The sequence below is a fragment of the Choloepus didactylus genome, chromosome 19 (assembly GCF_015220235.1).
Source record: "Choloepus didactylus isolate mChoDid1 chromosome 19, mChoDid1.pri, whole genome shotgun sequence".
NCBI lineage: Eukaryota > Metazoa > Chordata > Mammalia > Pilosa > Megalonychidae > Choloepus > Choloepus didactylus.
In genome coordinates, this window is record NC_051325.1 from 48,401,840 (window position 1) to 48,429,209 (window position 27,370).

General features: G+C 52.2%; 2 protein-coding genes across 8 annotated transcripts in view; one reads left to right on the forward strand and one right to left on the reverse strand.

Annotated features, from left to right (window-relative positions):
* The window catches only part of PKIG (cAMP-dependent protein kinase inhibitor gamma), a 108,470-nt gene extending 107,189 nt beyond the window's left edge, over positions 1 to 1,281 (forward strand). For all 5 annotated transcript variants that reach the window (XM_037812473.1, XM_037812477.1, XM_037812472.1 and 2 more), the window contains one exon: positions 519 to 1,281. In XM_037812473.1, the coding sequence (XP_037668401.1) occupies positions 519 to 598 (80 nt within the window). In that variant the 3' untranslated portion in view covers positions 599 to 1,281. The remainder of the gene's footprint in view (positions 1 to 518) is intronic.
* Positions 1,282 to 1,469: 188 nt separating this feature from the next.
* Positions 1,470 to 26,920, reverse strand: ADA (adenosine deaminase). 3 transcript variants are annotated; one of them, XM_037812470.1, is made up of 12 exons: positions 26,584 to 26,920; positions 16,278 to 16,339; positions 12,616 to 12,738; positions 9,276 to 9,419; positions 8,371 to 8,486; positions 6,899 to 7,026; positions 5,084 to 5,155; positions 4,898 to 4,999; positions 4,515 to 4,579; positions 2,964 to 3,090; positions 2,288 to 2,390; positions 1,470 to 1,690 (listed from the first exon to the last, which is right to left on the reverse strand). In XM_037812470.1, the coding sequence occupies exons 3-12, from the start codon at positions 12,678 to 12,680 to the stop codon at positions 1,680 to 1,682; spliced, it is 933 nt and encodes a 310-aa protein (XP_037668398.1). In that variant the 5' UTR covers positions 12,681 to 12,738; positions 16,278 to 16,339; positions 26,584 to 26,920; the 3' UTR covers positions 1,470 to 1,679. The 3 variants fall into 3 exon arrangements, with proteins under 3 accessions (XP_037668398.1, XP_037668397.1, XP_037668399.1); XM_037812469.1 differs by lacking the exon at positions 26,584 to 26,920 and adding an exon at positions 26,244 to 26,395; XM_037812471.1 differs by lacking the exons at positions 16,278 to 16,339; positions 26,584 to 26,920 and adding an exon at positions 26,244 to 26,363.
* Positions 26,921 to 27,370: the final 450 nt, after the last annotated feature.

The window sequence follows — 27,370 nt, forward strand, 5'->3', positions numbered from 1 at the left end:
ACTCTCAGGCTCTCTTCACACACGTGCCAGGTTGTACTCTCAGCATCCACCAGCCCTCCCCCCAGACCACGGCACAGCGATACAGCCGTTGGCCTCTGCCCAGCCCAGGCCCCTGATGCAGGCCAGAGCCGGGCACCCCTGAGCTGGCCTGTTCACTGCCCTTTTCTGTCTTAGAACATCTCCATCCACTGAGCATCTGTTGCATGCTGGGGACATATTTGCCCTCTGGGGAACCTCAGTAGCCTTTCACTTGACATTTTTAGCATCCATCAAAGAAAAGAGCCTTGCCTTGAGTTTTAAGTATCCTAGTAATGTGGCATGTGTTCTTTTTGTAAAAATCTAAATGTAACAGACAGTTGCTTTTGGCCACCTCCACCCCTAATTCAGCTCTTGTCCTGCTCCCGAGGGTTTACTCACCAGTAGCAGTTTGCCTGGGCCCTTCCAAACCTCCTCCTTTGCTTTATGGGTGTGTACATGCACCCAGGAAAAACACCTTTCTCTCTCTCTCCCCTCTCCAGAAGGGCAGGCAGAGGCGAGCTCCCCAGACAAGGCGGCCAGCAACCAGCCCGAGAGCAGCGACGGGACCACCTCACCTTGAATTTGACCTAGCCCAGGGAGGCTGGAAGAGAAAAACCTGCTGTCTCCTCCCAGAAGGGGTGTCTTGGCCATGACCCGGCAGCCTCTTCTGAGCCCTATGTCTCCGTGCCCGACTGAGTGGCACCCCCAGAGGCCACCCTGGCCCCTCCCCTGGGAAAGTCCTCTGCCCACACCCACAGGCTCCACGTCCCCCCCATCCCCTGCTCCTCACCGTGCCCAGGTCCACTTTCTAGACACTGTAATTTATTCAGCCCACATTGTGATGTGGGAGCTGGGCCCTGCCTACCCCTGCGAACACTCCACCCAGGGATGCTTTGCCCACAGCTCCCACGGGTCTGAACCACATTCCAGCACTGACCCCTTTCTTTCCATCCCTAACCTTCTGGGTCAAGACCTTATCCCTTTTTTAAAAAGATACTTTTAAACTTTTTAAATAAATCAAACTTTTTTTCTGCAGAGAGGGAAGGAGCTGACAATTCAAATTGGCGGTGGGGGTGTTGGGGGGGGAGCCATTTTAAGCTAAGCCCTTTGACCATCTATGCAGCTCTGAGGTTCCCTCATGGGGCTTCACGTATCCATTTTTAGGGAAGGGATTCTGTGCTCAAAACTATCTGACTCCTTGCCCTTTTGACCAAGATAAGTGACTCCTAGAATCCAGGAAATAAATGCTGGTGATTTGTGTGACTGGTTTAAGATTATTTCTCCTTTAAACTACAAATGCAGGGACTGGGCCTTGTTTTCCCAGAGCTTGCAACTAGCTGGGCTTCATCATGGATGAAACACCTGCAAAGATGCTGGTCTTGACAGAGGTCAGTGCCACCCCTCCCCTGCCCAGGAGCTGATCGGTGCTCCTCTTACCTAGGACAACAGCACAGTATCAGCCATTGGCTTCTTTATTGAGCACCAGGTTTTCAGCATGTGTCACCATAGGAATAGGGTTTCAGAATCAACAAAACTCATCAACAAGGAACCTAGTCCCTGGCCAGGGCATATGATCAGAGGAGAGATGTCGCCACACCGAGGTATATGTGTGTCCAGAAAACAAGCACGCAGGCATCAAGAACATCAGCTGATTATTCAAATCACAGTTTCCCTGGAAAGAAAAAGGTAAGATGTTGCCCCCATCCTGGCAGTTGTAAAGACTCCACCCACAGGTCAGGCAGGCAAGGACTCCCAGAGTTGGCCATGGCATCTTGAGGGTTGTGGCTCTGCTTACCAGATCAGAGAAACAGAAAGATTAGGCACCTCTCAGTACCCAGGTCTTTCTCGAAATCACAGAGCAGAATTAGAGAGGAACACCCTTCTACAGTGGGAAAACCGAGGCTTGGATCAAGGGACTGTCTTGTCAAGGCCATGCAGGAAGGAGCAAAACAGAGCCAGGACCTTGACCCAATTCCTTGCCCTTGGCTTTAAGCAGCCATGGAGCCACCCCAACTTGCCCAGACCTTTGGGACTGGGCTTCAGAAAGTCTTCCCCTCAGACCAGCCTCTCAAGACAGCATTATATAAAATAGAAGCCAGTTGTATTCTGACACCATCCAGGGCCCTGGAACCCTGGAACCATCGTGCATCCTTGGTCCTACCCCAGAGAGGAAGAGGATTATGCTTGGAGACCCACAGAAAACCTGGCTGGAGCCAGCAGAGCAGGACGATCTGGTAATCTGGATGCAGGATCCCAGACAAGAACGTACCTGCAAGGGCTGAAGATGTCATTCCATAGGCTTTATAGAGCAGATCAAGAAGCTCCTGCTTCTCAGCTTCTGGGAGGAAACTGGACTTGGCCGCATTGATGTTCTGGAAGGGCAGCATGGCAAACCATATGGAACCAGAGAGCATAGAAGGGAGCCCTCAGTGATCTAGTGATAGCCCATTCTCTTACTGAGCATGGGGGATCAGGCCCAGAGGAAGAGGGACTTGTCCAAGGTCACCCAGCAGCAAGTGCCAGATCAGAGATGTGAGAAAAAGGTTGGAGAAACCTTTGAGAGACACAAGGTGGGATCGGGGTGGGGGGGGGGGTTGCAGAGACACTTCTGTGGGGACAGGCTTGGAGTATTGTAACCCTGAAAAGTACGCACACAATTTTATAACTGGGCACACCTATCTGGGGAAAGCATCAACAGCTTTCATCAGATTCTTTGAGAGTAGCTCAACCCAAACAAAAGGATAAAAAGCTTGGTCTTAGATCAGGACAACCAGCATGATGTCTTCTCTGCGGAAGGTACTTACCTTTAGGTTTGACTCATCTTTGTACTGTCAGAGCAAACTGGCTCCTCATCTCCAGAGGTTCCAGTTCCTGGACTGGACAATCAGGGCCACACCTACTTCCAGGGCCTTGATTTGAGGCTGACATGGCTCATACCCACTCACCATTCTCTTAAACTCCTCTTCGGTAAAACCCATCTGTTTGGTCATCAGATAATCAGTTTCTATGGTGGACTTGAAGATGAGTGGGTCATCTGTGTTGAGTGAGTAGTTAGCCTGGTCATTTTTGAACCTGGATAATGGGGAGAGGGAGAAGAGTCTCCTTTCACTCTAATGTAAACAGTCAATGCACATTGACTTTCACCCTCATTTGAGCCTCATGACAACTTTAGACTTGGAAGCTTTTAGCCTCCTACAGAGGAGGAAACAGATCAGAGAACTCAATGACTTGTCTAAAACCCTAAAAATAGTAGTCCAAGACTCAACCTGACCCTTCCCAGTTGAGTACCAGGGCTCCGGTTAATTCAGTGTGCTCTTCAGGGTTAGACACAGACAGTAGAGGGCCTGGCATACAAGCCCGATAGAGTGAGGGGCAAAGGGAGGCCACGAAAGCCATATCCCCATCTACTACCTTCACAGCCTACCTGCTGCAAAGGATTGTCTGCACCCTACCCTAGGCATTCTTAAATCCCTCTGGGATCTGGTTCTTCTAACTTACCAGGGAAACTATTCTTAGCAAGATCCCTGAGCCCCATCTTGTTACATCTGATGGACCTTTTCTAGTTCTTACCATACTTGACTGCGTAACAGCATTCAACACTGTTGACTGTTCTTGAGACTCCTTCCCTTGTTATCCAAGACACCAAACGTTAGGTAGGAAGAAAGCCAATCTCTTCTGCCTGGATCCTTAAATGTCACTGATCACTGGGTTCTGTCCTAGGCCCTCTGGTTCTATACATTTCATAGGGCCATCACTTCATCCACCGTATGTACGTGGATGACTCTTAAATCTTTTCTCCAGCCGACAGACTGTGTTCCCATATGTCCACTGGATATCCCACAGGTACCTCATGTGCAATGATCCTAAAGCAGGCCTCCAGTTCCCCTTCTAATCGGGTTTTCAGAGCCCAAGCTCCTTCCCTTCTCATAAGCTTGGCAGACAGACCAGCATAGGCCTGAGTTCTCCCTGTCTTTATCCTGTGTCAGGGAAAGGCAGCTTTGCCCTTCTGGGGCCTGATGCTACTGCCAGGGCTCCAGTCCCAGAACAGCCTGAAGGAGGACCAAGGACCCTTCCTTCAGGGAAAACTTTCAAGATGGTGTTGGTGGAGGGTTGGGCGTAGGGGGTGGGTGGTGGGGGAGATGTTGCCCAGAGGGCCCAAGGGCCCTGCGGGCCAGGAGCAGAGACCACGTGGGCAGGAAGACTCATCTTCCTGATGCCCATGAGGCAGAATTGGGAGAATCCAGGGTATGGACATTTCCCTTGGGGCAGGGGCCATTCTGCTGTAGCTAAATGAGCTACAGGGCCCTCAGCTCTGCTATTCCATGGCTGGGTGACCCTGCTTGAGTGTGGCACATCTGAGCTTCAGAGTTTTCAACTGTGAGATGAGCAGAATAATGTCTGCTTCCCAAGGATTAAAAGAGATTTCATATCTAACAGACCCTTTTGGGCCTGTACCCAGTACCTACATTTCCTCCCGCTGGGGGACCAGTTCTCACCGAACAACAGCATGCTCCGTGTCTGGCTTCCAGGCTCCTGTGAGGTAGCTGGACCAGGGGCAGACCTGGAAGAACAGATGGTGTGACTGGCACAGACGGCCTTAGGCCACACTGATCCCCATGCCACCTACTCCCACTCTGTTCTCCCTTCTTGTTGCTGAACCCCATGGGCTTGTCGGTCCTTGTCTTCCTCCACTGCCTAGCAGCTTTACTGCCCAGCTCGTGGGACCTGTTCTTAGCAAGATCCCAGAGCACCATCTTGTTCAATCCGACAGACCTTTTCTAGTTCTTAACCTTACTCTACCATGTGTGCTTTCCTGCCTCTCTGTCCAGGCGAGGGTGGGACAGCAAGGGCGGTGCCTCCCTGCTCTCTGGACCCTCACCTCAAAGTGCATGTTTTCTTGCCGCAGCCTGTTATAAAGGGCCTCATCCTCCAGCGTGTGGTAGCCATGTCCCAGCCTCTCTGTCTTGAGGTTGTCCACAGCCTGCAGAACACAGAGTGGAAGACAGGTATGGGGTAGGGCAGATGCAGGGAAGAAGGGTCTCCAAGCCCAGCCTGGCCTCCTCACCTCTTTCACTCTCTCAGCTGAGCCCACCTCCCCAGCGTGGACAGTCCTGTGAATGCCGCTCCTCACAGCCTCCTGAAAGGGGAAGAGCCAGGTCATGGGGAGCCCCAGGTGAGGCCCCCGGCAGGCCCTGCCTTTGCCAGACTTTGGACCATCCCCATGGTCAGGCTGGCCTGGGTCCAACAGGATGGAGAGGTACGGTCTTCATTTTGTTATAAAATTAGTTTACAAATGATAGCTAACATTTATTAGACAGTAACTGTGGGCATGTATTAAGTGTTTTATATACATTATCAAATTTCCACAACTATTATAATACCTGTTTTACAGAGAGAGAACTGAGGCTTGGGAAAGTTAATTACCACAACCCGGGCAGTGGATCACGAGAGCCCTCCCCCCAGCTCCCCCAAATTGAGGTGAAAGTCAAAAAATTATTTTAAAGTGAACAATTCAGTCTCATTTAGTATAGTCACAATGTTGTGTAGCTACCACTTCTATCTAATTCCAAAACTTTTTATCACCCCAAAGTAAGACTTGGTACCCATTAAGCAGTTACTCCCCATTCATCTTACCCCAAGCCCCAGGCAATCATCAGCCTGATTTCTATTTATACGGATTTACCTATTCTGGGTATTTCATATAAATGGAATCAAAATATGTGGCCTTTTGTAGCTTCTTTCACTTAGCATAATGTTTAAGGTTAATCCATCTTGTAGTGTGTATCAGTACTTCATTTTTATGGCTGAATAATATTGCATTGTATGGACAGACCACATTTTGTTTATCCATTCATCCATTGATAGACATTTGTATTTCTACCTTTTGGCTACTGTAAATAGTACTGCTATGAATATATACTATATGCTACAAAATAGGCACTTTGAGTCCCTGTTTTCAATTCCTAGTAGAATTGCTGGGTCATTGGATATTTCTGTATTTTAACTTTTTGAGGAACCACCAAGCTGTTTTCCACAATAGCTGCACCATTGTACATTTCCATCAGCAATGTATGAGGGTACCCATTTCTCCACATCCTTGCCAATGGTTGTTATTTTCTGACTTTTTTTTCTAGCCATCCTGGTGCGTGTGAAGTGGTGTCGCATTGTGGTCTTGATTTGCATTTCCCTAATGCCAAGCACCTTTTCATGTGCTTGTTGGCCATTTGTCTATCTTCTTCAGAGGAATGTCTACTCAAAAGTCCTTGGTCCATTTTTTAATTGGGCCGCTCGTCTTTTTGTCACTGAGTTGTAAGAGTTATTTATGTAGTCTGCATATTAAACACTTATCAGATACATGATTTGCAAATATTTTCTCTGATTCCATAGGGTGTCTTTTCATTCTCTTAATAGTATCCTTTGATGCAAAAAAGTTTTTAATTTTGGTGAAATCCAATTTATATTTTCTTTTGTTGCTTGTGCTCTTGGTTCACAGAGCCCCTACTCTTAACCACCATGCTGCACCCCTTCTACAGGAAGTGGTTAGGCTGTAAGGGACCTTTAAGACATCTGCTCTAGCTCACTCTTTCCACAAATGAACAAACAGAGACCCATAGAAAGCAGCAGTCTTGCCCAAGGTCACACAGCAAATCACAGGCAGCAATGGGCTCAAACACAAGGCTGCCAACATCAAGTGGGGTCTTTTTTTCACACCAGGTTGTCAATGTCAGAGCCCCCAGACCCAGCCCAGACACACTTGGGAACCCAGGGAGCCTCACACTCCCCAGTCCATGTGACTTCTCCCTACTGTGAGTGGGAGAAAAGTTCCCCCACAGCCCACCCAGTGCCAGGCCTCTCCTCCTCTCCGTCCCACAGGGCCCACCTCATAGGCCTCCACATGTCCCGGGAAGAGGCTGCTTCCTTCTATGGTCTCATCCCCAGCCAAGTCGATAGCCACCACGGTCTGCTGCCGGTACTTCTTACACAGCTCCACCACCTCGGGGGACCACTCTGTGGGCGAGATGCCCGCTGGGCCTTGTCAGCTGCGCAGCTGGGAGAGCTGCTTCCCAGCCCTCTGGCTGGTGTCCCCATTCCCTGAACTCCCCTCCCAACTCCCGCCCAAGGTGCAAGACAGAGGGCTCGTGGGGAGGCCATGGGCCTGGCTTCAAACCTTGACTGCAAGGTCCTGCCCACATGGCCTTCTGCAAATCTCTCCACCCAGTGCCTCAGTCTCCTCCCCTCTCAGAGCGGACACCACCAGCTCCTGTGCAGGGTCATGACAAGGCTTTGCCGAGGCCATGTATGAAAAGCACCAAGGGCCAGTCCTAGGCTCAGGAAATGACAAATGATAGCCATTCTCTCACCCCCACAACAGCCCTAAAGGTGGGCTTACTCCCACACAGCAGATGAGGCTGTGTAGGCCCACAGAGTTTAAGAGTAGGAAGGACATGGTTTAACATTTAAATCTAAAACAGATTTCACTAGTATTCCCTACTTGCTAAAGTATCATGTACTGTTAACCAGGAAAATCATAAAATGCTTTTAAAAATAAAAACAACAACAAAAAGTATGAAAAAATGCCGACTTTGGAACAAGAAGGCTATGGGTTCAGATCTGAGCATTGTGCCTTCCTGATTGAGGGGCAAGAGGTCTTACCTCTCTTTGCCCTGTTTGCACCTCTGTCAAATGGAGATGAACAATGCTAGTCCTACCTCAGAGGCTGCTGCAGAGGATTAGAGAAAATACATACAAATCCCTCTGCCCGGGGTAGGGCCTTTAGATTGGTGTTAATCCTTTGCTTTGGTTTTGGCGATAGTCCTTAGAGTGGAGGGATGAGGGAAGTACAATTGTCTCTTTGTGATCAGCTGTAACTGAGGTCCGGAGAGATGTTGTGACTTCCCCAGGTCACATCATGAGGCTGCTGCATGTTGAGAGCTCAAGCCCTAGAGATCTGATCAGTGTCAGTCACCAGAGAGACCCCTCAGAAGTCCCAGAAACCAGACCACAGGTGCTGTAGCCCAAATGGGATGAGGCCTGACCCACCATCTCAAAGGGGACCAGGAACCAGTTAGAACCTGGCTTAGCATTTTTGACTGTTTGAAATTGCTCAGGCATGTTTGGTTTTGAGCCATCTGCAGGTGGCTCTGAAGGCCTGGCCTCCCCGGGGAGAAAAAGTCTCTGTCACCAGGAAGTACTGAGCCTGCCCAATAGGGCTCTGGTAGCTTCTGGAAGCCCCAGGGTCCTGCTGATGGGCTCAAGAGGATACCATGGGGTGAGGGGCTCAGGGAAGACCAGGTATAGCCCCTGAGCCCCTTAGGGCCAGAGTCAGGCAGGCAGCCCCGGGGTCCCACTCACCAGGCTGGTGGCGCATGCAGCACAGGATGGATCGAACCTTGACCCTGAAGTCTCGCTCCCCCTCCTGCAAGCCCTGGCTTACTAGGTACACCACCTCATCTGGGGTGAGGTCTCCTCTGTGGGGGAAGAAGAGGGATGGAGATGGGCCTGAGGCAAAGGGAAGGCCTAAAGGACAAGCCTGGGGTTGGGACAGAGGAAGAAGAGGAGTCTTTGGGGAGACACCCCCACCACCCACTGTCCCCCTAAGATAGACTAACAGATGGCTGTAAGCTCTAGGGCACGCTCTTCCAGCTTCCAACTGTCTAGGCACTTCTAGACCCAGGAAGAGATAGCCCAGGGTGTGGAGATGGGTGGGGGGAGGGGTGGGATGGAGTGACAGACACAGCCCACCCCACCCCCAAGTGGAAAGCCACAGCTCAGCTTGGGCCTTCTAATCCCCACCTCCTCCAGGGACCCAAGGAATCCCCACTTGTCCACATCTATTAAGACTCATGGCTCAGAAGGAGGGCAAGGGGTTGAGTGAAAACATCTGGAGATTCAGAAGTCCTCGCAAGGGCTAGAATAAACCGGACTCATTTCAGTTATAGGGTTAGAGCATGACTCCTGGAAGTCATTGGATGAGCAGATTAACATGCCTAGCCTGCAGGCCTGTGTCCAGAGCTACAGTCCCATAGAACAGGACGCAGCTGAAAGCTTTCATCACAAGGTAGAAACAAAACAGGGTGAGGGATAGAACCATGTCTCTCATGTGACATAAACCCCATCTTTCAGAGGCCAGGGACCAGTTCGGGGGCAAGACCAAAGTCTCGCCTATGGCAGATACTCCCATCAGTCTGCCCCTCAGGTCTCAGGGCTGGGCCACCCCTCCACACACTTGGCGCACACCCTCCAGGGCAGCCACTCACTCAGCCTGGTTCCAGGGGATTGGCTTCACTTTGGAGTTCGCCAGCAAATGCGGGCTGTAGCGCACCTCCACGTAGACCACACCCTCCTTGGCCTTCATCTCTACAAATTCATAGGCAATCCTTTTGATGGCTTCCCGGGAGCCCCTGAGAAGAGAAAAAAGAGTTGGGGACAACCATCCTTAAGTCCCTTGGGCACTCCAGGAGCCACATGGCTCCCTCCATTTAGAGTCACCTCCTTAGAGAGCCTGTCCCCCTCTACCATTCTCTACCCCGGCCCCTTGGACTTTCTTTTACTTCATGGCCTTTATCACCACTCGACTTTTAAGTATCACATAGTTTCTTATTAGCTGATTTTCCATCTCCCTGACTAGAATGTAGGCTCCATGGGGGCAAGTGCCCCTCCATCTGGCTAGAACACACTGGCCACCAGATACTGAGTTATGAGTAGAGTCTAGCAGGGAAGAAAAAAGGACACAGACAAATTGGAGGCAGTTCTTGGAGAGAGAAGGAACCCTGGGACTCAGTCATGGACTTGAATCCTGGTTCACCACATCTACCTGCAGCATGGCCCTGGGCAAGCTGGTCTCCCTCTCTGATATCTACGTGAGGACCAAATGAGTCGCTCCTCATAGAGCACTTAGGCTTGGAGCAGAGCAGACAAGTGCTCAAACACCTTAGCTTGTCGATTACTCAGTGCTGGCTCTAGAAGCAAGGCATTAAGCATTCTATGAAATGACAGTGGACTGTACCTGGCTGGAAGTTTCCACCAAGAAGAGTAGAAATGGAATGGTTACGGCAACACAGAACATGCAAGGGGAGGCACACGAGCGCTCTAAGGTCCCACAGTGGGAAGGCCCTGCCCAGGGCGGCCTCCGTGGAAGCACTCAGCCTTCGAGGACCAGGATGGACAGGCGCTGGACACCACCACACCCACCCCAGCCCAGCCTGTGGGGAAAGCCCTGGGCTGGGGGGCAGTGGGCCTCAGCCCTGCCACACATGAGCCGGCCCCCAGGGAGGAGGGTGGCACTCTACTTGCCGGACACCTGGCTGCCCGACCTCCCCCACAGCTGTGGGCCTCATTCTCTCAACAAATCTGTGCTGGGCAGCCTACACTGCAGCCAGTGCTGCTCCTGGCACTGGGGATGCGGCAAACAAGGAGGACGAAAGCCTCTGCCCTCACAGAGCTGACATTCTGGCAAGAGACAAATAAGTAAACTATAATATACAGTAGGTCAGACAGTGAAAGGCTCTAAGGATAAAAATAAAGCAGAGGAGGGGAATGTGGAAGCTGCGTGAGAGGAGATGGCAGTTTTCCATGGGGTGGTCAGGCAAGGCCTCACTGAGAAAGTGACATTCGAGCAGAGACATGAAGGAGGCAAGGAAGCAAGGCTTCTATGGGAACAGCGTTCTAGGCAGCGGGAACAACAAGTGCAGAGGACCCAAGGTAGGGGTGGTGTGTGCTTGGGTCCGAGATATCACCGAGTGGCCCATGTGGCTGGAGAGGAGCAAAGGGGCAGGGGCAGGAGAGGAGGGGCAACAGGGGCGGCAGGACTGGCAGGGCCCTGTTGACCTGACGTTGGTGGTCGTTGACTCTTACTCAGGGACACCGGGAGGCAGAGGAGGGTTTGGGGTCAGGGAATCAGCTTAGGTCTTCAAAAGATCATTGCTGTTTCTTTCTGGTATTCTCCCACCCTGCTTTTGAGCCTTTTCAGTCCTAGTAATGTTCCCCACCCCACATACACTGAAAAAAAGAAAACAGCCTTTGATTTGGGACTTTCCCTCCATACCCTACTTCATAATCAAGATTCCTCTCCCCTCACAAACATGAAAGGGTTGGACACAAAGCCCTGAACTGGGAGATCAGAAAGCTAGGTTAAGCCCTGCACTGCCTTGGACTCCATGACCTCTCTGTGCCTTGGTTTCCCCAGGCCAAAGAAAAGGCTCTTCCTCAGATCTGCAGAGGGGTGGCCAGAGGCAGGGGAGGTCAGCGTCTCAGCGGGCCATGGCCCCAAAAGGCTGAGAAGCTCTGAAGGAGACCATCTCCAACAGCCCACCTAGCTTGGGCCTTCAGGGAGCTGGGCCTCTTCAGTCTTGTAGCCAGAGAAATAGACGCTGCCTCAAGGAGGCATGGGAGATGGGGCCAAAGCGACAGGCCCCCATGAGGTACCTTGGTGTGGAGAGGAGCCCCACCTACACATGCATTCTTTAAAAAGCATCTTTGGAGAAGTGTGGCAGCGTTCTCTGGCAGGGCAGCATGTGTGTGCCTGTGTGTTTATTTACTGGGGGCAAGGATGGGGTTAGTTGGTTTCTTCCAGGCTGAGTCCCAAAGCTTCCAGTAAGAAGACAGCAGCTTGGCTCACAACTTCCTTCCCCAGAGCTCCTCAAACCTGTCCTGCCACTTACCCAGCCAGTGGCCACCATCTACCCTCACATACACTTTTCACTGGTCCTCCAACAACCTGTGCTTGGCCCATCCTCCAAACCTGGCCCTCTGGAAAATCTCACATCCTCTCCTTCCCTCAAGGCCCATCCCATCCTTCCTCCTCCAGGCAGCCCTCCCTGACTACCCCTTGCCCCTTTGCCTCTTTCCCCTCCTGAACTCCTGCAGCATGACTGCTAGGACCAGTTTTCACTTGCCTTGGAGTGAGGAAGCTAGAGGTGGTACCAGGGTGAGAATCCTTGCTTCACCCCTTGCCAGCTGGGTGGTCCTGGGCAAGCTACTTCTCCTTTTCTGAGCCTCCATTTTCCTCATCTGCAAATGAGGATTGTGTCTACCTTGCAGGACTGTTGACCATAAGAAGGCAAGTAGGACTCTGTAAGCTGTGCTTGTATTCTCCTGTGCCTAAGGTATTCTGCTATTTTTAAATGGAAGAATTAAAAGATAATATAAAAGCACCTGTGCCTAACTGTCAATAAAGGTAGCACTTATCTTCAAACAAGAGGGGGCTTGCTGAGGTGGTGTGAGGTGCATTCCAAACCCCAGCCCTACAAGGGAGACAGAATCACAACGCCCTGCCCCCCGCCATTGTACAGACAAGGGAACTGAGGCAGAGAGAGAGGAAATAAATTACCCAGGCTCACGGACACTTCACAAAGGGGTCTGGACCAAGACCTGTGCTCTTAACTTCACTATTTTGTCACTTCTCTATAGAAGTAGAAGGAATTTCAACCCATTGCACTGACTTCTCAGAAGGAAACACTGAGGCCCAAAGGACAGCAGAGGTTGGCTCAAGTCTAGGTGATAATGAGAAGCAAGCCTAGGCTCCAGAGCGCCTCCTCCCACCCCCACAGGCCGAAGCCCAGGGATCACTCCCAAGGCCTCAGCATTGGGGCAACTCACACAATGGCCGGCATGTAGTAGTTAAACTTGGCCAGGAAGCCTGGGAGGCTGAGCGGTTTGTCCATGCCAATGATGTTCTTCAGTTCCTCCACCGTGTTGGCCGGGAGGGGGATGCCTCGTTTCCTGGGAACACAAATGATGAGGGGGGACTGCCCAGGACAGGGTCTAAACCAGGCCTGGGAGTCCTCGCTTCCTTAGAGGACCACAGCAAGAAAACATGGAGAGCTCGCCAGGCAGCTCCTCCCACGGACAGATGGGAAGATAAGGCCCAGGGCATCTAGAGCCAGGAATGGCATCCTCTCTGTACCTCCTGTCCCCAAGGCCACCACAAGTCAGCAAAGCTCAAGGGGAACAATAGGGGGTCCAAGACCATTTGTGTACATACACACACACACACACACATACACACCACATACCACACGTAACATCTATGGCAGGCTGATGCCAGGAAAAGGCAGAAAGTGCCAGGGAAAGCCTGTAACTTCCTCTTCGGCCCTAGGAGTAGGTAGAGTCAGCTGATCCCATGACAGGTCAGGGGTTATCAGGGCAATAATTGCATCACCACAATTCCCAGGTAGTTGCAGGCACCCGGACATCCTCTCTCCCACCCTCAGTCTGGCCAGCACATCAGATTGCCTTCCTTGGGCCAGTGTGCTGGGAAAGGGCTGGTGGAGGCTCACAAGGAGGGCCGGGTGCACCCTCTCCCCTCTCTGCCCACAGCCCCCTGCAGAACCTCCCCCACACCCACTCGGTACCCACTCAGTACCCACTCAGTATGGGAGCTTCCATGTCTCCATGAGCATCTCTGCCTTGGCTAGCAGCTGTGGCAAGCAGGGGGGTGAGCTCAGGGCTGGTTTCCTCCCCTTCTCCCCTGCTCCTGCTCCCCCTTCTCATCCTGGCTCTGCCCGGCCCACAGCGTCACCCTGGGCCTCTTTTACAATAAAAGAACGGCAGGCCAAGCAACACCAGACATTTGAGAAATGCCTCTAACATGAGGAACAGAGACCAAAACAAGAGAACAGACAAAAGGAACTCTGTGGAAACAGAAATGCAGAAAACAGGTGAAAACTTAGCAACCACAGAAAACCACAAAACCAAAGTTAATATCCTCAAGGAGATGAGAAGATATTACATCCTTGAAACAGGAATGGGATTCCATGTTTTCTTAAAAGGAAACATTCAGATGACAAGAGCTCTTAGAAATGTAAAAGAAAAATGCAGCAGCAACAATCAGGATGCAATAGAAGGAATGGAAGATAAGGTTGAGCGACCCTTCCAGAAAGTGTATCAAAAAGACAAGGAGAAGAGAAGTCAGAGCAACAGGTTAAGAAAATTGGATTAAACTAGAGGTGCAAGCATCCAATTATCCATGAGTTAAGAACAGAAAATAGAGGGGAGGAAATTGCCAAAGAAATAGAAGAAGAGTTTGGTCAAATAGTGTTTAAGTTTTAAGTCCTTTCATAACCTCTTATTAAAATATGGAAGTTTTTGCTTATGTAAACCCCTGTCTCCAAAGCCACCTGCACAAGCCCTCTTTCCCATCTGGGGGTCCCATCTATAAGTGCCCAGTGGGCATGACCAAACAGCCACACTGGCACCCACCAGCCTGTTCTGATAGGTGATGAAGCAGTTCTCTCTCCAGCACCTCACACAGGACCTGGCTCCCAAAGCTGCTCAGTCTGAGCTCTGAGGCTCCTATCTGGGGCCCCAAACTGAGGCAGGAAGGGAACTGTCCTAAGGCCCTGGCTCCTCCTTCCACCCTCTGCCCCAGCCCTAGCAGGGCCCCCACCCTACCTTGGAGTCCTCCAGCATGCATATCCAGACACCCAAACCTGAGTGTGACAACTCCCTGGTCCCCTTGTCTGCTGACCTTGGGATCTAACTCCAGCTGGCACCTGCCTCTCCCCCTCTGCAGGGCCTTGCCAATGCACCTAGAACTTGGCTCCCAGGACACCAAGGGGACCTGCCACCTTGTGTTAGCAGCTCCTTTCCCTTTTCCCTCCATCCCACCCTGGACACTCTCACCTCCTTGCTCCCAATAATGAGTGCTCTCTGACTCCTGAGTGAGTACCCGTAAGTAACTAGACCACCTTGGTATCTGATAACCCTCCCTAATAACCTCATTAGGGGCCCTGTGGCAATGGTTGGTGGCTCAATGTGGGCAAAGGATAGCAATAAGCCAGAGCCATAACCTGATACTTAATACTAATCATATCATTAAGCCACAGTTATAAAGCACTTAGTGGGTGCCAGGCCTTGAGCTAAGAACTCCCCAGGCATGACTTCACCTAACCCTCTAACTGGCAGGGGTGATGGTTAAGAGCATGAACTCTGGAGCCAGACCATCTCTGACCTGTGCACCTTTGGCAAGTTACTGCACCCACCTGTGACTCAGTTTCCTAATCTCTAAAATGAGGACAATAATAGTTCCTACTGCCCAGGTTGTCCTGAGGATTCAGTAAGTTAACCCACATGAAGCACTTAAAGCAGTGCTTGGCACACAATCAAAGCTAATATACTTATATGGTCAGATAAGAATTAAATCAATAGCTGCTTTCAAGGGCAGATAAAGGCCGCTGGAAATATGACAAGGTGGAGAAAAGTACAAACTACCAGAACTATCTCAGGGAGTTGGACAAGATGCCCCTGAGAGGTGGAGGCCAAGCTCCCAAGGATCACAAACTCTCTTCTGAGGAGTGGGTGTCTGGATAACTGAAGAGGTTCCGGTTTATGGAGCAGAGTGTTCAAATTTGGGTCCAGAGCTGAACTCAAGATGATAAGGGAGAGGCTGAATCCTTCCCGCTCCAAACAGAAGCAGTGCTGAGCAAACACGTGAAGAACACTGCTGGTCTGCTGGAGCGGGGGGTGGGGGTGGCTGGAGGGGTCCCCACTTCCCTCACAGCTCTACAGGAAGCCCTATCCTTCCCCTCAGTTTACAGAGGCCAAGGTCACAGCAAGGAAACGGTGTGACCTTGAATCCAAGTCCACTGGACCCCAAAGTCCCTGCGTTAGAGCTGTACTCAAGAAAGAAGCCGCCATGATCCCTTAAGGTCAGGGGAGGGAGGGCCCTCGAGCATTGAGGCAGGATAGCGTTCCCATTTGGAAGAAGCAGAGATCTAGGCCAGGATGGGGGAGCCACCTCCATGTTGCCCAGCAGTTATTGCCATAATGGTGCAGTGAGAGCTTTGGGGCCACCCAGCCCCAGGCTCAGCTCTTGGTTCTGCTTTTTACTTGTCATGGCGCCTTGGGCAATGGTCCTCACTTCTCTGCCCACTGCCTCCTCAGTGAAGTGGGAATAGCAATCCCCCACCCTCCTTGGGTTTTGGACAGACAGAAGGAGAGGGCTCAGCCCAGCCCAGGCACTAGGAGAAGCTCAGAAAATGGTACCTGGCATCCATGTGTACACACCTGCCACAGACTCTCAGCTCACCTGGCAGCAGGGCAAGAGTCAGTAAAGAAAGCAAAGGCAGAGGAGGAGGGCTGTGAGTCCCCACCTCAGAGGTAAGGCCTCCACATCCCCACAGAACCACCTGCTGGCCACGAGCTGCCTTGATTCCCACAGGGATACAGGAAGGAGCGGCAATGCCAATTCTCCAGAGGCTTCTGGGTGAAGCTATGGAGTGTGCCCAAAGCCTGGAGAGGAAGGCCTCGTACAGACTTACCTGCCATAGTATAAGATGGTTTCCGGCTTGATGGCTCCGTCTAGGTGGACATGCAGTTCCACCTGCGAGGGGACAGGGGGGTGTGGCAAGCAGAGAATGAACATGAATGCTTGAAGGACCCCTCAGAGGGTTCATGTTAACATCAGCCACCACTCACTGGACGCTCACCACGTCCATGTCACTAAATCTCATTTCATCCTCACCTTGGGGCAGGTTCAATTATTATCTCTAGTTTTGTCATAGTTAAGGGCACTGAGGTTCGGAGAGGTTAAGCAACTTGTCCAAGGCCTCACGGCAAGTGAGTAATAGAAGCAGGAACCTAAGCCAGTGCCTTTGTTCTTAACCATGCTGAGAGTGGCAGGACCAGAATTCTATCCCAAATCCGAAGCAAACCTGTGCTCCTCACCGTGAGGCCAGCCACAGTTCCATAGGCACAACCAAGCCTGCGGCCGCACCACCACTCAGGCAGATCTTGCTCCCCAGACAGCTCACTAAACAGAATCCAATTTGCAACAAAAAGGAAAGACCACAGATTCCCTAGATTAGTGAATGTCTATAACCTATTTCAAAAATCAGGCTCCATTTTCAAAAGCAGGTGTTACTTAAGCATAGTTTATCAGGCATCAATATTAGGCGATGAAAGATCTTTCTAATGCTGTGGAAAGGGCACCAGCTGCTTAGGTCCTCTCCTCTGTGCTCAGCGCCGTAGACAGCACTTTGCACACGATGCCAAGAGTTAAGGAACAAGCACTCTGAAGACAGCAGTCTGGGCTTGACTCCCAGCTCTGCCCCCTTGGGGGACTCTCCGAGTTTGTTTCCTCAAATGGAAAAAAAAAAAGATATTTCTACATCCCTGTCCAAGAACAGGTGGAAGTATTTAAAAAACGACAGTGTAGGTGGTCACATGTTGCCCCGAGGGAAGAGCCCCCATCTCTCAGCCAGGATGTGCTTATGAGAAGCAAAGCAGGGGCTGGGAGACACTGGGGAAAGGGACTTGGCTATCAGCCCAGTCCAGATCAATGAGGGAACGTTTGCTATGTCAGGAGATGATCCAGAAAACTCTCAAGTGACATCTATGCCCAATGGGGCCTTCTCTGGAACTTCCCTAGAGCTTGGGATCTGGACAAGAAAGTTGGCTGCCCTGGCTGGGGAGAGGAGCTGCCAGGGAGCTATTGGCCCAGGGACATTCTGAGTTCACCCACATAAGCTGCCTCCTGTGGAGGAAATCCAGCCCCTGGCCAGCAGGGAACAGAAATGCCTACCCCTCCTGTTAGCAGGACCTCAGGGTAACCAGATCTCTCCCAGGATCATCCAGCTGCAAGGGACAGAGCAGCACTCAAACCAGCAGTTCCGAGTTAAGTCAGTTGTTGGATTCCCTGATGAGCATCAGACCAGCACTTGGCGTGTAGGAAATGCTGAATAAGTGTCCATTAACAGCCTGTCATCCAACAGGAAAATTACCAAGACCCTAGGAACATAGAGGCCAGCAAAGGGACAGTCCTGCTCCTGTGACGCTTACAGCCCAACAAGGGATACAGATATCAAGCAAATGTCACACTGACAAATGTATAATCACAAACCAAGACAACTGCTCAGAAAGGATCCATACAGTCCTATGAAGAGGCTCTCTAGCAGTCCCTGGTGTGTTGGTTTCCTGTGACTGTCCTAACAAATTACCACCAACTGGGTAGCTTAAAACAACAGAAACTTATCCTTAGCTCTGGAGGCCAGAGTCGAAAATCAAGATGTTGGCCAGGCCCGACTCCCCCCAGAGGCTCTCGAGGCCACATCCTTCCAATCTTGGCCCGTGGCCACGTGCCCCCCACCCCCGCCTTCTGGGCATGTCTCTCTAAAGCTTTTCTGCCCCTCTCATGAGGAGACAATGCCATGACTTCCAGATGTCCCAGGATAAGCTCCTCCTCTTGAGATTTTAAATAATTACATCTTTCGCCAAAAGAAATTATTCACTCTATGCCACATAGGGTAATATTCACACATTCTGGGGTTAGGAGGGGGACATAGGTTTTGGGGGCCACCATACAGCCCATTGCATGACCCAGTGGGCCACTCCCTCCTCAGGGAAGCCCGACGTCCCCCTGTCTTCTGCACATGACCCCTGCTCTCTTCCCCTCTCTGCCCCCTGCAGGCACAGCCTCCTCTCTAAGACTGCTGGGTGCTGGCGCTTGTCCAGGCCCCACCCAGGCCCCTTCCTCAATGCCCTCAACGCCCTGCTCTCTCGGTCTCATCAGTTATCATTGTACTCATGTTACACCGCCAGCCTGGACCTCTGGGGGAGTTGCAGGTGGCTCCTTCCAGTTACATTCAGATTTCTCAAAGGCATCTCCAGTTTAACATGATGAATAGCAAGTTAAGTTAATCACGCCTCTCTCCCCGGCCCCTTCCCCACCCCCAACCCCTGGGACTGGGTCCCCTCCCAGGGCTCTCTACCAGAGTGTTGGAAAGGCATCTGCCCAGGCCTAACCTGAAGCCTCTTTCTCTCCACCTGCTCTTCTCTATCCACCTCACCATCCCGTCACAAACTTGACTGCAGGATCCTCTAATTGGTCTTGCTAAGAGTGGCATTCTCTCTCTTGCCAGCTTCAAACCCTCTTAACGGCTTCTCTGTGCTCCCAGGATAAAGTCCTGGCTCCTTTTTGTGGTCCATAAGACACCCACCCCCCAACACACACACACAGTCTCCAGTCCACAATGCCTCCCTTCTTTAAACACCTGTTCAGACACATCCAGATACATCCAGAAACCTGTCCCTTGGGCTAGGAAGGCATAGGACACTGGGACCCCGGAGAGTGGCTCTCAGCCCTGGCCACCCACTTGGAGCTCCTGGGAAGTAGCTGAAAATTACTAATGCCCAGGCCCCACCCAAGATCAATAAAACACAATCCCTGGAGGTAGAACCAAGCATGGGCCCTTTTAAAATAAAAAGCAAAACATTAAAACAAAAACAAAAAAAACAAACAATAACAAAAAACAGGCAGCCTGGGTTGAGAATCACTGCTTTAGAGGAACCAATCAGTGGCCTGAGGTGGGCGGATTCCATTTTGGAATAAGGTACAAAACAAGCAGGAGACAGTTCACACTATTCTTCCAAGAATTTTGTTCCTGTAGGGGAGGAAAGGACCTGGGAGGAGGCTGGAGGTGCATGTGGGTCAAGAGAATTCTGTTTAAACGTTGATGGCACTGACCAAGTTGAGAGAGGAGAGTTGCTGAGGATTCTGAGAAGGTAGGAGGGGATTAGAATGCAAGAGCCAGGCCTGGCCTCGGAGCATCAGAAAATAGGAAAACCGGCCAGTAAATAGGCATGGCTGTCATTGGTGCTGTGTGTCCCCTTGTGGGTGGGTGGGCCTGCTTGGCTACGTCTGGTTAAAGCATTTAATTGTCAATGCAAGTCTCTCTAGAGAGCTCTCTTCCCTTTGGCACAGCAAGTGGCAGTGTTCAGGATGGAAACTGTCCCAACTGCCTGGGTCCCTGAATGACTGACAAGCTGAAATCCTGCTGAAGGCTCATGAGGGGCATACAGTGTGAACAAGAATTGCATATACAGGCACACCTTGTTTCATTACACTTCGCTTTATTGCGCAAATTGAAGGTTTGTGGCAACCCTGCATCGAACAAGTCTATGTGCCATTTTTCCAACAGCATGTGCTCACTTCATGTGTCTGTGTCACATATTAATTAAAGTATGTTCATTGTTTTTTAGACATATGCTATTGTACACTTAATAGACTACAGTAAAGTGTAAACATAATTTTTGTATGCATTGGGAAACCAAAAAATTCATGTGAATTTTTTTATTGCAATATTTGTTTTATTGCAGTGGTCTGGAACCGACCCTGCAATATCTCCAAGGTATGCCTGTACTTACATTGTGTTAGGTTACTTAGGGTTGGGGGGTGTTTGTTACTGTAGCACCACATAGCTTATCCTGCCAGACAACTAGCAAACACACCATTCTGAATTCATCATTACAAACCACAATGAGAAAATGAACCAAGTGCCACTGGGAAACATACAGAGACATGCACATGCGTGTACACACACACACAAGAGGAGAACTAGGGTAGAAAGTGTGTCCAGGGAAGACCGTGTTGAAGAGAAGACAGAGGAAGGGCTAGCAAGGGAAGGCAGAAGTAAGAAGAGGGAGAATGATTTCAGGCAAAAGGAACTGCCTTTGCTAAGTGTCTGAATCAGGAAGCAATCAAGTAATTTCCTGGAATGCCAAGAATGAAGTAAGTGGTGGGAAATGAGGCCAGAGAGGAAGTCAGAAGGGGAGGGAGTGGGGAGATCTCATAGTCCACTGAAGAGGGCTACCCATCTTTTAAACAGGGGACTCACCTTTTACAACGTTCTTTCTGGCTGCTGCATGAAGAGCAGATTGGAGAGAAGCCAGAACAGAGGACTGAGAGCTTTCACAATAGTCCAGAGGTGAGTTGAGCAACGTACAGGACTTGGTGCAGTGCCAGACAAACAGCAGGTGGACAGGCAGGATGCACGAGCACCTCTTGAGTGAGGTAAAGCAGAGTCAACCCGTGCACCACGCCCAGGTCTCACCCCAGTGGGTGACTTCCTGGGAAGCTGCCAGCTCCACGGACAGTCCAAGGTCAGGCAGGCCTTTCCAGAACTTTCCAGAAAACTGCGACTACCCTGGGAGAAGTCTTTCAGCTTACCCCAGAAGACAATGGGGTACACTCTCAGACTGGCATGGGGTCCCTGCTCAGCTGGCCCCATTCAAGGAAAAGAAACAGGAATAGCCTCTGACAGTTGTTGATTGTGTGCTGTTCGACTTACATGCATCATCTCATCCCATCTTGACAACCAGTAAGGCAGGGGCTTGACCCCCATTTTACAGATGGGGAAACTCAGGCTCAAAGAAGCATCTGAGGGCACAGAGTCAGTCAGTGGTGGAGCCGGGCTTTGAATCCAGGTCTGCCTCGTGAGCTCCTAATCACCATATATACTGCCTTTGCAGGCCTAGCCTCAACATAACACATCAATAACAACAACAGCGGTGGCAGCAGCTACTACTGATTGAAGACGTACTATCATCACACCCTTATCTCATTTAATCTTAACCCTAAACAACATACACATTAGCTCCATGTTGCAGATGGGGAAATGGGCTTGCCAAGCTAGGCTCAGAGATGTTTGGTGACCTGCCCAAGGTAACACAGATTGATGGTGGCAGAGCCAAACTGGAACCAAGTCTATCTGCTGCTAAGCCCAAGTGCTGCCCCCAGGCCACACCACCTCCCTGGCTCTGGCACCAAGCTGTGCCCAGCCTCCCTCCCCTTGCACTTGCTCTCTGTGGAGGATGACTCGTGGACAAGCATGTATCGGACTGCAGGAAATCCTCCCAGATCTGAACAGGAAGCGTCCTTAGTTATGAGCAAATATTTCCTAAGCCCCCACTATGTACCAAGCACTGGGGAAACACACTGAATCAGTTGTTACTTTCAAGAGACACCAGCCAGCCAGGTAAGCCCACAGAGGTACGTTCACTCACCTGAGGTCATGTGGCATATTAGCGACATGGACAAGGACCCAGCTCCTGGCCTCCTGGGTTGGACACTCCCCAATCTGACTCATACTTATGACAGCTGGAGGGGACAAGGGCTGACCACCTCCAAGACATACCCAAATCAGGCTACATCTCCTCAGGGCTCCCCCAAGCACATCACTGGTTTGTTTTCATTCCACTGACATTTTTGTCCACTTACTTAACACATCTGTCTCCCCTGCTAGCTGCTCCCTTGAGCTCAGGGACCTTGTCTATGTCATCACTGCTGAACTTCCAGTGCCTAGGACAGCATCTGGTGTGGAAAAACATGCTCAGTACATGCTGGATGGCAAGTGACTGTTTTCTGTACTCCCTGTTCCATTCCAGCCATGCCAGGTCCTCTCCCTACTGAGAAAAATGGGCTGACCCATCCACCTTGGGCCCGGCAGAGAACCCAGCAGAGCAGCCAGGCTGCATGACTGGTCCCCAAAACCTGGGCACTGCGGCCAGAACCTGGGTGGGTCACATGAACTCAGCAATTATCACCCCCATTTTATAGGTGACAAAACTGAGGCTCAGAGAGATTAAGGGATTTGTCTTAGGCCACAGACCAAGCACCAGTCAGGAAACTGTTCAACTCTAAAGCGAAGGACTTAACTCCATAAGACGGTGCATAGAGGTGCCAAGTCAATACTGATAAATCTGAACAGTCATTAACAACCGTCACAATGATGGCATCAGTCAATAGCAGCTTTCACTGGTGTGCCAGCTCTGTGTCAGGCCTCCACTTGGTGCTTTATGTGAGGTGGGTATGAGTAGGGTTCCCATTTTACAGATGGGGAAACTGAGGCACAGAGCAGTAATTCACTCAAGGGCCTGCAGCTGATAAGTCGGGGAATCAGAGCTCTGACCCAGTTTGTGCCCAGGTTGACCTCCCTGCTGCCTTCTCTGAGGGCTGAGGTGTGAGGGCTGCTTGTCCCCAAGCCCCCTGGGTAAGTGTAGATTCAAACAGGCCGCAGTCCTACCCTTCCCTGCTCCAGGAGACCATAGGATCCCCCTCAGGAGGAGTACCTCCCGGGTCATAAGCCCCCTCCCACTTGGGCTAAGCCCACCCCAAGGTCGAGGCTGGATATGGTGTAGCAGCATCAAGAGGCCCGGCCTCCCGGCCTCCCTGCCTCCCTGTGAGGCCACACCCACCACACCTCCCCTCTGTGGCCCTGGTTTCCTCCTCTTGTCAAACCTCTGGCTCAGATGAAGCCAAACCATGTTCACTTCCTCCGCCTCCCAGGAGCCAGCCTGCTCCTCCCACCTGTCTTGTGAGTCAAAGCAAGATAAAGTGGGCTCTGCCTGGGGGAATTTGGTTTTAACAGGTGATGCTGGTAACTGAAAGCACCGAAAGCCCAAAGAAGTGCTAGCAGCAGGCTCTGTGGTGCTGCAGCCCCCAGCGAGGAATGAACACCTGCCTGCCGGGCTCCAGCCAGAGGCTTTACAGGCAGCAATCAGCACATTGATTTTGCCCAGAACCCTCCGACCTTGGCTTTATCATTCCATTTTACAGAGGAGGAAGCAGAGTTCAGGGAGAGAACGCTGATAAGCGGCCAGGCAGAGCTGCAACGCCCGTGTGCCCAAAACTCAAGGTCCAAAAATGAAAGTCCGCATTGCCACCTGGATTCTAACCCCACCCCTCCAGACCCACCACCACCACCTCTGTGGGAAGTAGGGGTGGCAGCTCAGCAAAGCTGTTAAGAGCCTCTACTTCAGTTTTTGGTCAATTTCGGTTTCAAATCCCTGAGTCTCGGTTTCTCATCTGCCCATGGAGGTGTCACGGGCATTAACTGAGTATATGCAAAGCAGCCCACCCAGGGCCTGGTAGAGGGAGCCCTCGGAAGTGAGAAAGGAGTCAGCTAGCGCCGTGGCCCACTTCTGCACGACAGCTGGACGGGGTCGGCTTGGAGAGAGTGCCGTTCCAGCCTGGGCTGGTCTGCTCTCAAGCCTACTGCTTTAAGACCTCCCCGGGCCTCAGTTCCCCAGCTGTAAATGGGGATGAAGATACATGCCTTGTCAGGTTGTGCAGAGGATTCTGTGAGGGGGACAAAAAGAAATCACTCAAAACACGTGGTACCCACGAACACTCGGATGGCAGCCACTGTTTTGAGTATTACAACAAACAGGTGTGCAATTGGCATTGGCCTTCAAGGCCCAGAACCGTCGAGTGCCACGGGATTTCCCAGCACTGCTTCTGGTGGGAATAGACTGGGAAGGGCCTCCTCTCCACCCCCCATGCACCCCTCCAGTGCCCAGCAGGTGCCCAGGAAGCATTGTTGGAATCTCCAGGTGGGCAGGTGCCTAGGATCTTGCTACTCTGACCCGCAGCATCACCATCACCTGGGGGTTTGTTATCAGTGCAGCACCTCAGGCCCCGGCCAGACCTGCTGAATTCGAGTCTGAACTTTAGCAAAAGTCAGGTGATTTCAGTGCACTGTCCTGCTCTGCCCTCTTAAAGCTGTCCATGTTCCGGGCCTTACTTGTGGCAGGTATGAGAAGCCAAAAAACCCAGCAAAGGCAAGCTGGCCCAGAGAGGCTCACACCTGGGGCACTGTGCACCCAAAGGCTACTGCAGGTCAGGAAAGCTGGACAGGGGTGTGAGATTTTGAAGCCACTCTACCCCCTCTTCTCCCCCACCCCCCCATCCCAGCTTGGCCACTTCCTAGCTGTGTGGCCTTGGGCTTACTTTATCTCTCAGTGCCTCGGTTTCTTCATCTGTAAGACAGGGATAACACCCTCTACCTCACAAGGTTGTTGACAGGATCAAATGAATTAACGTAGGTAACGAGTTTAGAAGAGTGCCTCTCACAGAGCAATCACCACTGAATAAGCTTCAGCTATTAATACTAAAAATTATAATTATTATCTGCCCCACCTGGCAGGGAGTTGGCTCTGGGCACATCAGCTCTGAGACTCTCAGGTCTTTCCCGTCCCCTGCCAGCTCAGACACGTCCCCTCCTCACAATAACCTAAAATTAATCACTCTCACATACATACCCGGTGACACTCTACCTTCCACGTCTCAGCACAGCCTTTTGTCTCCAGACAGCCTCATGAGCAGGCAGAGCCCTAGCCCACAGGTGTGAAAACTGAGGCCTCAGAGGGAAAATGACATGCTGGCTTGAATCAGATGAGAGGATCGGATGAGGCCAAAAAATGGGGATCAGAATAACAGTCCCTCCCTCGAAGAGCTGTTAATAAAGTGTAGCAAGGATCAAATTGGTGCAGATAGCAAGTTCCATGAAAGTGTTGCCTGATACTTGTCATCACGACTCCCACTTCACCCCCAGTCTGGGGCTCTGCCCTACTGCCTTAGGATTCACAGATGCAGGAAGAGGTGGTTCCCCAGCCCCAAGGGCAGACCGCATCTAGAGGCATTCAGCGGGGAGGAGAGCCTTCAAAGGAAAGAAGCACTAATGGCGGAGCACCAGGCACCAAAGCAAGGCGTGAAGGAGGCATGGGGACAGGGGTGGTGCACAGGAGAGCTTGCCCAGAGCAGCCCCCAGGCCCTGGAGGCAAGAGCTGAGCATCTGCCCTGTGGTGTGGGCATCAGCAGTGGGATGCAGGCCTTACCCGCCTCAGAGCACTTTTTCATACACACATGCACACACATTTATACACACATTTGATTCTCGCCAACGCTTTCATGATGTCTGCCATCATCAGCCACACCTCTTTCTCACAGGGGTAAGTTGAGGCTGATTGCAGCTCACTCCAGGACTCCTGGGCGCCTCCCCTCTCTGGACTGGGAATCCCCGTTCCAAAGCAGGCCACTGCCAGACCCCACTGCCGGTGGGAGGAGGGACAAGGGAGTTATCCCTGGGGGCCAGTGGCCATGGCAGGGCACTGAGTGAACCTGCCAGGGCCCAAGGCCCACCAGCCCCTCTAACCCCAGGGTAGAAAGGGGGTGGGGGGCTCCCTGCTCCTCTCTCTCCCCTCCCTGGCATGGCTCTCCACAGACCTGGGCTCCGTGATGCTCACAAAACCATCGTGCTTCGCTTCACCGAGGGCTCGGTATGCACCTGATGCCACGCGAGCCAGGTGCCACCGGAAGTCAACATGGGAGCCTGTTTCACAGCTGGGGTTCAGGGCGGTCAAGCCCCCCGCCCAAGCTCAGGCCGCTGCTGGGAGCTGCGATGCTAGGGTGCGCATCTGACAGTGAAACTGAGACCCAGAGGGGACAGCTCAGGGGCAGAACGAGAACTGGAGGCCAGTCAGGGGCGCCTCCAGGTTCTGGACCCTGCCTGCCCCATTGTCCCGAAGGAGGCCGCGAGCCCGAGCCGGAGAAGAAAGCAAAACAGGAGCCCCCGTTCGCTCCCGAGGTGTGGACGCCTGGGGCTGGGCGCCCCGAGGTCCCCGGCCGGACAGGGCGCCGCACCCGGATCCCGAGCCCCGCCCGCGCTCACTTTGGGCTTGTCGAAGGCGGGCGTCTGGGTCATGGTGCCAAGCGTGCGCCCCGGCGCTGCTCCCTCCGCCGAAGGTCAGCGGGTCTCCCGCGGGTCGGAGGCGGATCTGCTTCCCCGGGGGCCTGCCGCGGCCGCCGCCCGCCACCCTCCTTTTAACCCGGCCCGGCCCCGCCTCCAGCCCCGCCCCCGCCCCGCCTCCCGGCCGGAGACCCCACCCCACCCCGGGGCCCGCGCGGCTCGTTTCCTGGATCTCCTGTGGATCCGCGCGGAGCGACCCGGAGTCCTCCGGTGCCTCGTCCAGCCGGTGAGCGCCGGCCCCGGGACGTCCCGCTGGGCCCACCTGTGGCTCAGGCCCCGGCCGCCTCGCCGGGCTCTGCCTTCTCCCCGGTCCCTCGAGCGGGATTCGCGCGTCCTGTGTGCCAGGCCCCGGGCAGCCGCTGCGGGAGCCGGCCAGCGCCACAGGCCCCTGGGGCTTGCACTCTCCTGGGCGAGACCGCCGGCCATCAAATAACCACACTGGGCTGATAATGAGGGAGCTTTAGCTGGGGGCAGCGTGGCCTGCCGGTCCGGGAAGCCTTCCCCGAGGAAGAGACGTTTATCCTGCGGCCTTCAGGAGTTAGCCAGGTAGGGAGTCGGGGTGGGCGGGGGCCGAGTGGAAGAGGCCAGGCGGAGAGGACATCTTCAGGGAGCCGGAGAGTGAAAGGCGGCCGGGGCTGGGGCCCAGAGGCAGCGGGCACACCGCAGATCCGCCCCTAGGCGGATCCCCTGGAGAAACTGGCACAGGTGCCGCCGGAGGCGTGGAAGCGAATCACACCAGCTCTGCCCACTGGCAACTGGACAAATAAATTGTATATTCACACCTTGGAATGTTATACAGTGAAAGTGGGTGAACTTCAGCTGCACAGGACCACGCAGATCCATCTCAGAAACATGATGTATAGTGAAAAAAGTGAGAGGCAGAAAACTGTACAATTTAGGGAGCGATTTTAGAGTATTTAAAAGCAGAAGCAAATAATATGTGGGTTTAGACACATTCATTAATGGGAAAAAAAGTTTAAAATGGAAAAGAATAACACACATTTGAGAAGAATGGTTAGTAAGTGGGGGAGCATACAGTACATTCACAT